The sequence below is a fragment of the Colossoma macropomum genome, unplaced genomic scaffold (assembly GCF_904425465.1).
Source record: "Colossoma macropomum unplaced genomic scaffold, Colossoma_macropomum, whole genome shotgun sequence".
Lineage (NCBI taxonomy): Eukaryota > Metazoa > Chordata > Actinopteri > Characiformes > Serrasalmidae > Colossoma > Colossoma macropomum.
This window is the reverse complement of record NW_023494795.1, coordinates 39,966,441-39,981,348: the sequence shown is the minus strand read 5'-3', so window position 1 is coordinate 39,981,348 and position 14,908 is coordinate 39,966,441. Positions and strand designations below refer to the sequence as shown.

At 37.9% G+C, this 14,908-nt stretch overlaps 1 protein-coding gene across 1 annotated transcript; it reads left to right on the top strand.

The window, feature by feature from the left end:
- The first annotated feature begins 8,061 nt into the window (after positions 1 to 8,061).
- Positions 8,062 to 13,924, top strand: si:dkey-63b1.1 (B2 bradykinin receptor). Its single transcript, XM_036582738.1, has 2 exons — positions 8,062 to 8,341; positions 11,609 to 13,924. Exon 2 carries the CDS (start codon positions 11,616 to 11,618, stop codon positions 12,741 to 12,743), a length of 1,128 nt encoding a protein of 375 aa, XP_036438631.1. The 5' UTR covers positions 8,062 to 8,341; positions 11,609 to 11,615; the 3' UTR covers positions 12,744 to 13,924.
- The last annotated feature ends 984 nt before the right edge of the window (positions 13,925 to 14,908 follow it).

The following is a 14,908-nucleotide window of genomic DNA, read 5'->3' as shown; positions in this document are numbered from 1 at the left end:
GTTATCTATCTTCGAAAGGGGAATTCGTCAATAATTCGTGTTACATCATGGTTTGGATCTCTGGAGCCACAAAGTGATTAGACTAGTGCCAGATATCCTCAACAGTCCTCTGGAGAGCAGCACTGAACTGTACTGTTTCTAACCTGCAGTGGATTTTGGAAAGAAAGGTTTTCATTAGTGAAATTAGTCAAGTCAAGTTTATTTACAGTGGTGTGAAAAAGTGTTTGCCCCCTTCCTGATTTCTTATTCTTTTGCATGTTTTTTTGTCACACTTAAATGTTTCAGATCACCAAACAAATTTAAATATTAGACAAAGATAACACAAGTAAACACAAAATTCAGTTTATAAATGAAGGTCTTTATTATTAAGGGAAAAAAAAAATCCAAACCTACAGGGCCCTGTGTGAAAAAGTGATTGCACCCCAATTTCAATTTCCCTAAAGCTAGACGTCATGCTGTGATCCAAAGAAATTCAGGAACAAATGAGAAACAAAGTGTTTGAGATCTATCAGTCTGGAAAAGATTACAAAGCCATTTCTAAAGCTTTGGGACTCCAGTGAACCACAGTGAGAGCCATTATCCACAAATGGCAAAAACATGGAACAGTGGTGAACCTTCCCAGGAGTGGCCAGCCGACCAAAATTACCTCAAGAGCACGGCGACGACTGATCCAAGAGGTCACAAAAGACGCCACAACAACATCCAAAGAACTGCAGGCCTCACTTGCCTCAGTTAAGGTCAGTGTTCATGACTCCACCTTAAGAAAGAGACTGGGCAAAAATGGCCTGCATGGCAGAGTTCCAAGACGAAAACCACTGCTGAGCAAAAAGAACATAAAGGCTCGTCTCAGTTTCGCCAGAAAACATCTTGATGATCCCCAAGACTTTTGGGAGAATACTCTGTGGACTGATGAGACAAAAGTTGAACTTTTTGGAAGGTGTATGTCCCATTACGTCTGGCGTAGAAGTAACACAGCATTTCAGAAAAGGAACATCATACCAACAGTGAAATATGGTGGTGGTAGTGTGATGGTCTGGGGCTGTTTTGCTGCTTCAGGACCTGGAAGACTTGCTGTGGTAAATGGAACCATGAATTCTGCTGTCTACCAAAAAATCCTGAAGGAGAATGTCCAGCCATCTGTTCATGACCTCAAGCTGAAGCGCACTTGGGTTCTGCAGCAGGACAATGATCCAAAACACTCCAGCAAGTCCACCTCTGAATGGCTTAAGAGAAACAAAATTAAGACTTTGGAGTGGCCTAGTCAAAGTCCTGACCTGAATCCGACTGAGATGCTGTGGCAAGACCTTAAAAAGGCGGTTCATGCTTGGAAACTCTCCAATGTGGCTGAATTACAACAATTCTGCAGAGATGAGTGGCCAAAATTCCTCCACAGCGCTGTAAAAGACTCACTGCCAGTTATCGCAAACGCTTGATTGCAGTTGTTGCTGCTAAGGGTGGCCCAACCAGTTATTAGGTTTAGGGAGCAATCACTTTTTCACACAGGGCCCTGTAGGTTTGGATTTCTTTTTCCCTTAATAATAAAGATCTTTGTTTATAAACTGCATTTTGTGTTTACTTGTGTTTTCTTTGTCTAATATTTAAATTTGTTTGGTGAAAAGAATAAGAAATCAGGAAGGGGGCAAACACTTTTCCACACCACTGTATGTAGCACTTTTTACAACAGTGCTGAAAAAATTCAGGTCCGAGCCCTGATTATCAGACCCACTCAGTGACTGGATCACCTGTCAGGTACTGAAGGTTTTTAACTGGGAAAATCTGTTTTTAGCTGAAGAGCACCAGCAAACTGGGATTCACTACAGGAGTCTCAAAAACTCACTCACTGGCATCACTCAGTCACCTCCAGACAGCCTGGAACTTTGGTTGAGTTTAAATTCTACTTTAAACTTTTAATTCTCATTTTTAGATAATTTTATTTTTATTTTCTTTTCCACAATTAACACTATTAAATCTTACTTTTTATATGATCTTAATTCCATTACTGTTTATTTTATTTTACTTTTTACTTTTTAAAATAGTTTTATTTTTTACAATATTTTACTTAGTTGCTTCAACTTTTAGTTTGCCTGAATTATCCTTTTATGTTGACTTTATCTTGGTTTTATTTATTTTGCTTGTTTCTCTTCTTAATTAATTCCTAATTGCTCTCTTAATTTTACCTCATTTTCTTGTTTGATTTTACTGTTAATTTGTTTATGTAGTTCATTTTAGGTTCAATTTTTTTTCAATCCCTTTGAATTGTAAATGCTTGGCTGCATTGAAAATGCGGGTCACCCTTAATGTATTTCTGAGTCAAAATAAGCATTGATTGTTGGAACATGGATGAGATTGTTCTGTATATGCGGCTGTTGACCTGAGCTAGTTGAATGTATCGATGTTGTAGGCAGATATCAGGCCTACAAAAAGCTGCCTATACTTCATGGTGTACATTTCAGACTGAAAAACAACTTTTTAACCCTATGCTAACATCACAAACTCTCAAACATTGAAGCCTGTTTTCTTTTACTAGATTCATTAGATTTCTGGCAAATTAAAGATAACAGTTGACTACAATCCCAACTTTTACTGACCTGCACTTTTTTTTTCGACAAACATAAAGACTCAGCTCATGCTATCACCATGTTTACTCCCACGTCTGCTTCAGTGTAAGGCATCACTGGGAGATCAAAGGACAGAGCAGTAAAGCAAAGGGGAAAAAATCTCCACCAAGTCTGGATTAACCATTTACTGTGATTATTTTCCACACGGTTACCTGAATAAGTGGACAAGTGGACTAAAACTATATATATATATATATATATATATATATATATATATGTATATATATATATATAGTATAGTATGAATATATATTTTAGACTCTAAATATATACATAATATACACATTAGTATACAAACAGTGTTGCACCATTCCAATATACAGCTTTTGTACTGTAATATAAGTTATGAAATAAAAGCTATGATATGTACAGTTGTAGACACTTACTTATATGCAATATGTGAGTCTGAGGCAGATAAATGAGACGCAAGTTGCACAGGAGATAGAATGTTGATATATATCTTCGAGATTATGCAAGATATGTATATGTACAACATGTTCATCTATGTGCAGGTATAGATTTGCTGGATAGAAGTTACAGTAAGATAAGAATGAGGTGTGGATTCCATTGAAGCTGGGGTGCTCGCTGTAAGTGACATTGTACCATCTGCTTTCCTCAGAAACCCACCAGCTGTTGCAAAATTCATATCATTCTCCATCCGCATTCCAAATGCTGCCCGCCAGCCCTTCAGTAAGCATGCATGTGGTTAGATTTAGATGCTGGAGGTGATCCTTGATGAACAGAAAGGATAACGTTAACAAACAGCCTCCTCTCACTCCTGGCTGGCTTGCTTTCCGACCTCCTGAGAGCCTCCTGCTAAAGTGTCTCTGCCACCGGCTTTAATTAAAGCTATCCATCTCAGGTGGCGGTGAGATGTGCTGATAGTGGGCCGGCTGCCGAAGTGACCCGCTTTAACAGCTGGGACAGGGATGGACGCTGGCACTGCCACAGAAATGCCATGTCCAAATGGGCATCTCCACAGCCTGGGGGCAAACTGGGCCAGCAAGGGACACCACCTTGCAGAAATCTCATCAGAGCTAAATATCAACTGGTCCTTTGATGGATGATGCTGGAGAACGTTCTTCAGAGGCCTGAAATAATAACCTTACAAAACCAAATATGCTTAGAGTTCTTTTTATTAAATAAACTTAAGTAAAGTTCAAGTATATTTCCAAAGTAAACTTTATGTAGTGAGTATATTAATATGACTATAGAAGTAGTATACTTATAAATTGACTATTTCAATACTTCTTGATATCTTCCTAGTTTGTAAAAGTACAATTTTAAATATACTTTAGGTAAAAGAGTAATAAACTTTAAGTACACAACTACTTTCCATCTAACTTTTATGTTGTACTACAACTATACTGTGAAATACACTATAAATGAACTTATAGGTGCTAGTTACAAACTTTCATCAACCACGGCTGAAGTTGCTGCAGCAGTTTTGGAAAGTAGTGTTGAGGAGAACATTTATCTACTATTTTAAACATACGTTCCACTACTTTTGTAATCCGAAGACTTTAGTAAACACAAGCAATATTAAGAATTTGCAAATCGGATTTCAGTTTTTCAGCTATAGGGCTACAGTGCAGGTCCAAAGGGCCTCATTACAGCTGAGATTGTTCTGAACATTTTGATATATAACATGTGGGTGTCATACCATAAGCAAGAGTCTTTAAAGGCAAATCTAAGAATACATACAAAAATCAAGAAAATGCCCTCAGACCCCATTTAAAAAAAGCACAATACAGGTAATTTAGCACAGTACTGTACAATTAAAATGAATTAATGGCATCTAAATTTAGAAAACAAAACCCATTCCGAGTTTCCCAAATACATAATAATAATAATAATAATAATAATAATAATAAAAATAATAATAATAATAGGCTTTAAAGCGGTATGGAATGCTTGACAGACATCACAGTAGACATGTTTAGCTGAAGGAACAGAAGTTACATCCCACTTGATTGATAGGTATTTGCAGGAATACTTCACATTTTCTCAGGATTTCTTGAAAATGGATGATATTGCTCAACTATTGCAGCAGCTCCGGTGGGAGAACTTAGAGTGAAGCCCAAATCTGTCTGTCAGATCTGCAGAGAAATAGTCCACTGTCCACTCAAAAACCAAACACTCACAGTTCTCATTAGATTGGACTAAAGCAGAGCTTGTTTATGTGAAAATGTGGAGGGAGACTGAGGTAATATGAGAAGGAAATCCAGGATGTGTGATCTGACAGTTTGGAATTCTTAGTGAGAAATATTTCATCTTAAGCCATTGGAAAATTTTTCCTATTTAGCAATAATTTGCAGCGATAAGGGGGCATTTAATTTCGGCCCCACACAGTCAACAAAGTCAATGTGAGAGAAAACACAGAGTGGGAGAGACCGCCGCAGGGCCAATAGAGCCAAGAAACAGATTAGCGCTGTGTGGAGGAGTACTGTTACACTGTTACACACCAGCTGCGTGTGCAGGGCTGCCAGCCTCTGAGCTGAGGCATCTGATCTTTGTGGGTGTTATGGTTGAGGGGAAACCACACAGAGGCCAGAGCTTCAATCTTCATAAGTGAGCCCATGATAAACACATTATAACGTGGGCTGAAAAGGTTTACATGATTAACCTCAGGCTCAATTTGAGTAGGGATGTAAGGGGATGCCATAGCCCCCAGAAAGCAGCCCCCTCCTAAATCTCGCCTTCTAAGTCTTTCTTTTCCATCCCATTTGGATTTATTTCATTATATGATGTCACTTGTAGTTACAGGGAACCCAGTGTAAAATATTAAAAATGTTTACATTGAGAACTGTGTGGGTGTGGCCTAATATTCTAATGAGCATCTGTGATTGACATTCCTCAGTCTGACACTCCCAGCCTGCTACAGAACTGAAGAACTAAATGCAACAGAGAAATAAAATGGGCTATACTCAGTATATTAAAGCAATAAGCCATGAGAGGCTGTGCATTACTGCGATTTTATCACGGGGAAGAGTGTTCTTAGGCACAACGCAAAGCGGAGTAAAACCCCCTTTACCGTGATAAAAGTAACACACAGTCTGAAGTGGCTTATTTCTTTGATAAAATGGCAGCCAACATAAACCAAGATAAAATGCACAATTTTTCAAAACATAATTTATTATTAATAATAATTGACATAAACAAGGACTCCACCAAGAAATGTAGTTCCTTTAGAGCATGGTATCATTACGAAGCAACCGTTGACTGCTGAATGAGGAGAACGTCCAGTGACCCATCGCTGTACACTGCGGTTATTTCACAGATTTTTAAACTTTTTGCATAACTTTGAACATTTGATAACACAGCCCGGTTACTGCACACACTTTCACTTTATAAGTACTTTTTGGTCTCCAAATTACCACCACGAGTCTTATTTAGCACCAATCCAGCAGCACCCCTCTTCTCACACTTGGGTGGATGTCAAACGGCTCTCTGCTCCCTACATAGTGCACTACCTATGAATTTAAATACTGGATCCTGCAGCCCAACGGTGCAAAATATAGCTACGAAATAGTCATTTGGGACTCAGACACATCCATACTCTATAAATGATGCACTATTTGGCTGTAGACGGTAGAATTTCTAAACTTTCATAGCTAGCACACTATATAGGGAGTACAGAGCCATTTGGGATTCAGCCTGAGTATGAAACACAAACATTTGAAGACTGAAGACATTCGAGTGACATTTTTAGACTTTTATACTGCCATTTTACAGTTAATCATACTGTAAGCACTTTAATTTAAGTCTGTGATATTAAAGATGGAGATTTTTAGGCTGTTAGCTGTCTTTAGCCTGGTAGCCAGACCCTCAGTTCAAACAAAAAATGGGTTCTAACTTCATCAGCACACTCAGAGGTCATGTGAGCAGCATTAGAGTTAAAGATTATTCCATTAACAGCACAAGGTTTTTTTTTTCATGCAGTAATACAGATTTCAGTTGTTGTGAGATGGTCATGCAGTCTGGGTGCAACTAGTGGTGAGTTCACTGATAACTTGTCATGTGTTCTTCATGTTATTCTGGGCTCTTTGGGATTTATCACAGTAACACTGTTGTTTTGTGTTTTTGAGTGTGTGCTGTAGTTTATTTCTAAATGTAACATATTTTCTGTAGGATTCATCAAATAATCTCTGTAAAGCTTGTGTTTTTACTGATTGCTCTCTTGTGGGTGATCCAGGACAAATGAAAATGACTGCTTAATTCATTAAATAATTATCTCTCAGAATGCAGAGTAGGAACACTGTGCATTACTTTGAGTTTGAACATCATTCTATGTAGAGTTTAAAATGTATTTAGAGAGAATTTGTTAGTGTTGCTGTTATTGAAGTTTCTGGCAGTATTACCAGAGCCAGTTTCTGAGGAGCCTGCAGATTACATTACAGAGTGGTAATTCTCCTCTACAAGTTCTCTGGTATTACTTATTCTAGCTGTGTGTATGGCTATAGTTACTAGAAGACTGGAAGATAATTAGAAATATCAGCATATAGTTCACCATTAGTACTTGATACCGCAGTGATGATGGTGATAATATTATTAATTAATGTTTTAATATTTAATGTTATTCTAGTAAGCTGGTTGGAAAGAAGGTGGAAAATAGATGATGCACTTAACCGATTAATGAAATTGGATGACTGCTACTGAAGAAGATCAATATTACAATCTCAAATAGTGGTCAGTGTTCACTCTGTCATTAGCTTTTGCTTGGTGGTCAGCTTTCTCTCCGTGAGTAAGTTGGGTTAAAGCTTTGTGGGTAGGACAAGACACATCAGCCCTGTGATTAGTGAGGGTAATGATGAGATACATCAGCCATTTGTTGTGCTTTGGAAAGATAATCATAGGGCATATTTTGCAGGTTTGGACACACATGGACAAACATTTTGTTTATTTCCTGAGTGAAACTTATTTCATCTGTGCAACATAATAATAAACAAAACTAGAAAAGTGCATTTCCTGAAGAAAATGCAGAGTGAATGTGCAGCCTAATCAATTCAGAGATGGTTGCTAGGGTGTTTCCAGCTGGTTACTAAGATATTTTAGGTGGTTGCTAAGGTGTTACTATGTGGTTGCTATCCCAGGTAGTTGCTAGGGTGTTGTTGGTGGTTGCTGTGGTTCCCCACATGGTTAAAAGGGTGTTACTAATGGACTTGTATCATCATGACATAAGTTGGGTGCACAAACTTTTGACCCCATTCATTCCTAATGGAAAAAAATAAAATGAAAAATAAGAAAAGAATAAATTGAAAAATAAGAAAAGAATAACATACAGTCAGATAACAATAATGTTGCTTTGCAATGTGCAATCACTAATAAAGGATAATAAGTTAGAAGAGTAAAAAGAACACCTCATCTCTGAACCCAAACTATGACTCGCTTACCTTGGATAACTTTTGTTTAATCACATGACCTGAAGGTTCTGGATGATGTTTGTGTGAGGTGGAGGTGAACAGGGCAGCGTACCTTCAGCAGTGTACAGTAATAAGACACCCAGATGTGCAGCCGTATTAGTCATAGCAGGAGCCAGAGCAGAGAAGGTGGAAAGTGAGAGTAGATCCAGGCTTGCAGTGACGACAGCCTTGTTATGCTCTTATAAAAGCGTCTGGCAGCCAGACCTTCTCCACTTGGAGCAGAATCAGCCAGACGGCCAAGCTGGAGAGCGTTTCCTTTCACTGAAACTGGAGTTCGGCTTTGCTACTGTGTTATGCAAGGTATGTGAGAAGAAGATGAGATATTGGAGCTTGATCAAAATGTCTGAACAGGTTGAACAATGTAGACTATACAGTGTTTTAGTTCTGTGTTCCAAATCTTAATTTTGGAACACTTTTTCCTTATTCAGGCCATGAAATTCTTGGCAGTTAGCAGATAAATTAGGTTTAAGGTGTTGGAGTAAAAACAGACTGAAGAGTTTATGGTAGAAGTTCTCTACACTTTTAAAAGAAGAGATCTGTTTTAAGAATGTAGAATTGGGATTTAGAAATGCCTTTAGATGCAGTAGTTTTAGCCAGTCAACATTTTAAAAAGTTTTGCATATGGACATGTTTTTGGGGACTGAAACTAAAATTTAAGAGAAATACACAAAACAAACATGCAAATGACCACAGGTACAACTGACCAGCACAAAATAAACACAGGTTTTTTTCTGTGAAAGAAGGTTTCCACCAGATAGGAAAGAACAAAAAGGAATTTTTATCATCTATTGAGAAAGACTTATTTTAATAATTTATTTTCTCGAGATCTTGCCTTAGTAAATCAAAATAATGACTAAGTGGGAAAAATATGTTACTCTCCGAGAAAGTATGTGATCATTTCAACATAATGGCTTAAATAATTACTTTGAGAAAATTCGACCAAATAAGACAGTTTGTTTAAACATGATACTTAAGAGACTCTAGAAGATAAATCATTATCTTTTTACTTTCTGTTTTGAAATGTCCTTTTTCCACTGGAGGTATGAGCTGAACTTGGGTTTCACAGTGGGTGCTTTTGGAGACCATGTGATTTTGTAAAATAATGCATGTGAAATAATGCTAAATAATGAGTAGCCTCAGTAAAGCAGCGACTTCAGAGCTTAAGAATTTAAATATGTGCTTTAAAAAACTGTTTGGAAAAGAAAATTGTCATGATTTAGGCAAAACTTGCACTAGTTTTGTAAAATCTACCCAAAGTTTTAGGAAATATCATTTTTAAAATATTGTTCTTCTAAAGCTAAAGATTTTATTTCAGTCATCAAATTAAGAATAATGTGACACAGCAACTGTTTGCAAGTTTTGTCAGATAGATTTAAGTTTTAATAGTTATGAGTTGGAGATGGTTGTTATGTTCAGTAGCAAGCTGGACTTTTTAACAGTTTTAATTTTAATGCTCCGGGCAATGATAATAATAATAGTAAGACTTTTTATTTGGTAATGCTTTCTTTTACAGTATCTTAAGTTCTAGATTTAACCTGGAAAGTGTGTGGTACAAACTTCAAAGCAGCTGTTTTGCAGCTATCTGTAGCCTTCAAAAGAAACAAGCTAATGCTAATGGAGTTAAACTCTCTTTCTGTATTACACACACACATCCGTCAACATGTCCCTCAAACCTATAACAGTGAAAAAAAAATAAATTACAAGCATTTCAAATTTGAGACAAAGAATCGTCTCTTTAGGAGTCGACTCTTCATCGCCGGATAAATCCTTGAGAAACCAAGACTCAAAATTGGAACTCATTCCTCAGACAGCACTTAATAACACACTAACAAATAACAATAAAAAACAATATGAGTTATGACAATAATGAATAAAGAGATGATTAATGACATGAAATGAAAATGAATAAAGAAGGAAAATGAGCCCAATTATTAAACAGCATAGAAATTAACCAAAAGCAACAGCTGAAATTAGAAGTGTAAAGGACTGAGAATGGCAATTAAATCCATGATTTCGGTGAGAATGTTAATGTGAACAGTTAAGAAAGCCCAACACAGACCCCAGCAGGAGTCCAGGAGAAAGTTATGATGAACTGTTCACTAAAGTCTCGTCAGGAAGGTGAATATACTGGAATCTCACCATAACGCTGATTCATGCACAAGTAAGAGCTAAATATCCCCTGAATTACACAACAGCTGTGATTTCAGCTACGGCAGCGTCATATTTCAGCTTTCATCAACAGCGTCATGGCTGGCATTGCTGAAATTCCTTTTAGCTGAAACTACACACAAGTCTGAGAGTTGTAGAGATAAGATACATGGCTTTCATTTTAATGCTCCAGGCTATTATAATATTTAATTTTTATTAGGTGATGCTGTCTTTCTTGGTATTAGCCATAGTGTTAGGTACAACCTCCAAAGTACTAGATGATGATCCAACTAAATTACACTAAAATGAAACATGTTCTGGCTATTTAAGAGCATTAAGAATGAAGTCTTTACCCTACACCTGGCCACTTAATACCTCAAACTACTCTTAAATAGCCCCTTCTCCAAGCACTTGAAATGCATGACAGATGTAAAATATTGTAATGTAAAATACATAATACAAAATAAATGTGAACATCCACAATGCAGACAGATAAATCAACTAGCAACAATATGCATCCTGAAAAAGTTTTAAAAAGAGATCTAAAAAACCTTAAATTGCCTGACGCTTAGACGTTATCAGAGATCAGATTCCACAGGTGTGGAGCAGCAGAGTATGAACAGAATGAAACCTGGACTAGGAATCGAGGGCAGGATGGATAGAATGAGTTTGGATCAGTGAAATAATGTCACAACATCAGGCTATAGCCTGTTTCTGACAGCAGTGCCTAATAGTGATAGAAAACATAAGCATGACTGTACATATCAACCAGAATACTGTAATAACCACAACCAACATCATCAGATAGCTGAGATGTACAAGAGGAAGAAAAATCACCCTAGGCTAAAAGCATACTGCCATGGCGGGCAAGAAGATTTTTGGACTATTTCTAGCTGACCTTTGATAACTTGATGTGTTGAGGTGTGGATTTTGATTATTTTTTGTCATTTGATTTGATATTTTGACCCATATATTTGGATTTTTATTAGTACAGTATTGTAAGTACCACATTTGCAACCTCTAATGACAACAATAGCTTTGGAAATGGGTGTAAAACTACATAATCTACTCTATCTGCAAAGGATTTCACTTCTTTTCATCTTTTGACCACAGTTGGAGCTTCAAGTTCAAACTCTGGTGCACTGATAATGAACCGAAGGCTCAAGGCAATGGTAGATAGAAGCGACCGCTAAGCAGTGATTGGAGGGCTGAGAAAATAAGGCACAGAGCATATTGCAATGCATATAATTCAAATGCAGCTTAATAAATATTCTGCCCCAATTTGTTTAAGTAGAACTGTGATAAATCTGGATCGATCCAGACTTACCCTTGGCTATGTGTCTGATTTGAACAGAAATTCTTGTTTGAGATCAAGACCAAATGCATGTCTAACTTGTTTATTTATTATTATTTTTAAAGGTTTTTAATGGAGCTGAACTTATTTGAGTCCTTGGTCCCTACTGTGGACTCAGGGCTGGCCATGGACAACTGCACCTATACAGAAGCCTGGGAATGGCTGACCAGTCTCCAACCCAAGTTCATGGCACTTATCAGCATCTTCGGTGTGGTGGGAAATGGCCTGGTTCTCTGTGTCTTCTGCCTGCAGCGGCAACCCTGCACTGTGGCTGATATCTACCTGGGCAACCTGGCTTTCGCTGACCTGATGATGGTTCTTTGTTTACCTTTCTGGGCGGTCACCATTGCTCAGGACTACCAGTGGAGCTTCGGCCAGGTGCTCTGCAAGCTGGTAAACACGGCTATCTCCATGAACTACTTCTGTAGTGTACTGTTCCTGGTCCTGGTTAGCGTGGATCGCTATTTGGCCTTGGCCAGACCCATGAATCCCAGCCGGTTAAGGCGTTCAGTCTGGGCCAAGCGCATTTGCTTGGGCATCTGGTTAGTGGGCTTCCTGCTTAGCATTCCATCTTTTCTTTTCCGAACAGTCAGTTACATTTCTGATGTAGATGTTCATGCCTGCATTCTGGAGTTCCCTCACCCTAAGTGGAGGATCCAAAGGAACCTAACCAGTAACATTCTTGGGTTTGTAATTCCATTGCCGATAATTGCATTCTGCACTCACCACATGGTGAAGGCTCTTAAAGACAGCAGTGCAGGGGCCCTTCCAGGTGTGCAGACGGAAAGAAGGGCTACTCATCTGGTGCTAACAGTGCTAGCCGTCTTCCTCTTCTGCTGGACGCCCTTCCAGGTGGTGCGTCTCTTGGACACTCTGGATTACTTTCATCTCATTCCAGGGTGCCTGTTTGGCCACATTTTGGACATTAGCATCCAGCTGTCCACCTACCTAGCTTATGCTAACAGCTCGATTAACCCTTTCCTGTACGTGGTTGTTGGGAAGCACTTCAGGAGAAGAGCTAAAGGGGTATTTAAGAAACTTCTCATCCCTGGCTGGAAGGACAGCTCCACCAACATCACTACTGCTAGCAAGTGGAGCGACAGCCGCAAAGACTCGTGCATACTTGAACAGAGAATTGTTCCAGTGTGCATCTCACCTGTTGGACATGCAATGAAGCTAAAGGTTCTGCCTGGACAGTGAGTTTTGGAAAATTTGTACATAATTTCTACATGAATTCTTCTCCTCATGCCTCACAGTCCTTTATTTGTTCATTCTTTGTTTCTCTTATTCTTATTTCTCTTGTGTTTTTATTTTTGGCACCCACATTTGGTCCCACCTTTCAGAGGTTGGTTTTTCAGAGAACCATGTTTGTAAATGTGATGCATCAGTGCGAACAGCCTTTTAAAGTCTAAATAAGCTCCACATGATGTGTACATTTTAAGATGAACACTTAAACTGGTATAGAAACATTTCCATTATGAATGGGACCTTCAAACCTTTAAAAGGTTCCTTACACTCGCAAATCTTATTTCCAAGAGTGGGATTGTCTGTGGCATCACTCAAAGAACCTATCATGACACTATTTTTAAAGTGTCTATGTCAGAAATATTTAAAAATAATTACTTTGATATACTTTATTCATGTGGAAATGATATTGAAATTATTTTAATCTAGTAGATTAAGTGTATTCAGGTACAGGTGTTATACAGGTGTTATCTTGCAACCCTCACTTTGGCATTTGTATCTCAGTACACAACTCTATATTACTCTGTGGGCGATGCTACTGCAGTGCAGTATTTTGATGAATTTATATGTGTATTTATTGTTCATGTTCATTATTGGTGTAAAGTCTTATTTTACCATTGAATAACATTGCTGCTTTACTATTTTTGTGATTTGCTTTAAAGTTCTGTATCTCAGATTCAGGTTTAACAACAATTGCACTGCAAATGGTACAGGGTCACTGTGAAGTTTGTGACTTACCTTAAATGAGATTGTAATAAAGCTGTGAAACCACTTCACTCACTTGTGCAGTTTCTCAGTCTTGTATTGTGGTGACCCCTGGTTCCTATCACCACCACTGTAAAGAAGTCTCTACCATCAACCATTTCACACCAAATCACAATGAGTTATGCAGAACTTTTGAACAATAGGTGGACGTTTAGTTAGATTACACCTGAAAATGTTATAATGTTTTCAAAGTACCAAACTTCACATGCAAGTAGTGCCCAAAGTTGGAGAAAACTAAACAAGCGTGGAGTTTAGAAAATCTTTCTACTATGGCTGTCAAAGTGTTGCATGTTAATAACGTATTAAACCAATAGATGATAAATGTCACTAAATTTTTTAACAGCATTAACACATTTGCTAGTTTGTCCCTTCAACCTTTTCTGACAGAATCCCACCTAGATTGCAGGTCTTTTTGATTGTGGCTCCAGTTACAGTCCCCGCCCCCCACCCCCAACACCACCTTGAAATCCATTTATAATGTTTGTGTGGTTTTATGTACCAAATTACAAAATTTTAATTGACATATTAATTTTCCAACCACTCTTTAGCCCTTAGAATTAAACAGGCTATTTATGCAACTGTGTCTGATATATATATATATAAGTGAGCTAGTCTTGATTGTCTTCAGCAGTGGCAACCTTTGGGCCACAGCCCCCCAGTGGGCCACAGTGGTACTGCTAGGGGGGCTTTTTGTTTTTAAACCTCATTCTTTTACTATATGTAAACATTTAACCAAAAGTTATCTTAAATATGACTATTTATTTGCTAAAACGGTGGTAACATTTTTCTTTTCTTTCTTGTGGAATTCCTTCATCATAGATAAACGACTACAAACAGGTTCTTTCAACAAAGATCCCAAGGCTGGACAAGTAAATTAATTTGTTTAATTACATTTATTTGCCATGCAGGATATTACCAGTTATACATGAGAACAGAAAAGGAGCAACTATCACTCTCTGCTGAACTTTCAGAGGTTTATTATTATTATTATTATTATTATTATTATTATTAAACAAAGCTTTGAAGCCAAACAGATTACACTATCAGGTTGAAGTTGAACAAATAGGCATCTCAACCTGAAATGAGCCAGAACTACTTTCACAACTTTAATTTCTTTTGCATTTCATCCAACCAAACAACATCAGCTAACTCATTAGGTGAGTTAGGAAATGTTCAGTCATTTTGAAGTGTTGCCAGACTAAATTGATTAATGTATTATTTGGTTGCACTTACGATGATCTGGTCTATAACATTTTGTGGGCTGCCTTTGTGGTTGCCTCTAGGTAGAAAAGGTTGGAAGCCTCCCGTCCACGGGTGTAGTGTAATTTATAGTGTAAGTTGTAGTCCCGCTGCCA

Excerpts from the sequence above, each read along its gene's own strand:
- si:dkey-63b1.1 (XM_036582738.1), top strand. The coding sequence starts at position 11,616 with ATGGAGCTGAACTTATTTGAGTCCTTGGTCCCTACTGTGGACTCAGGG.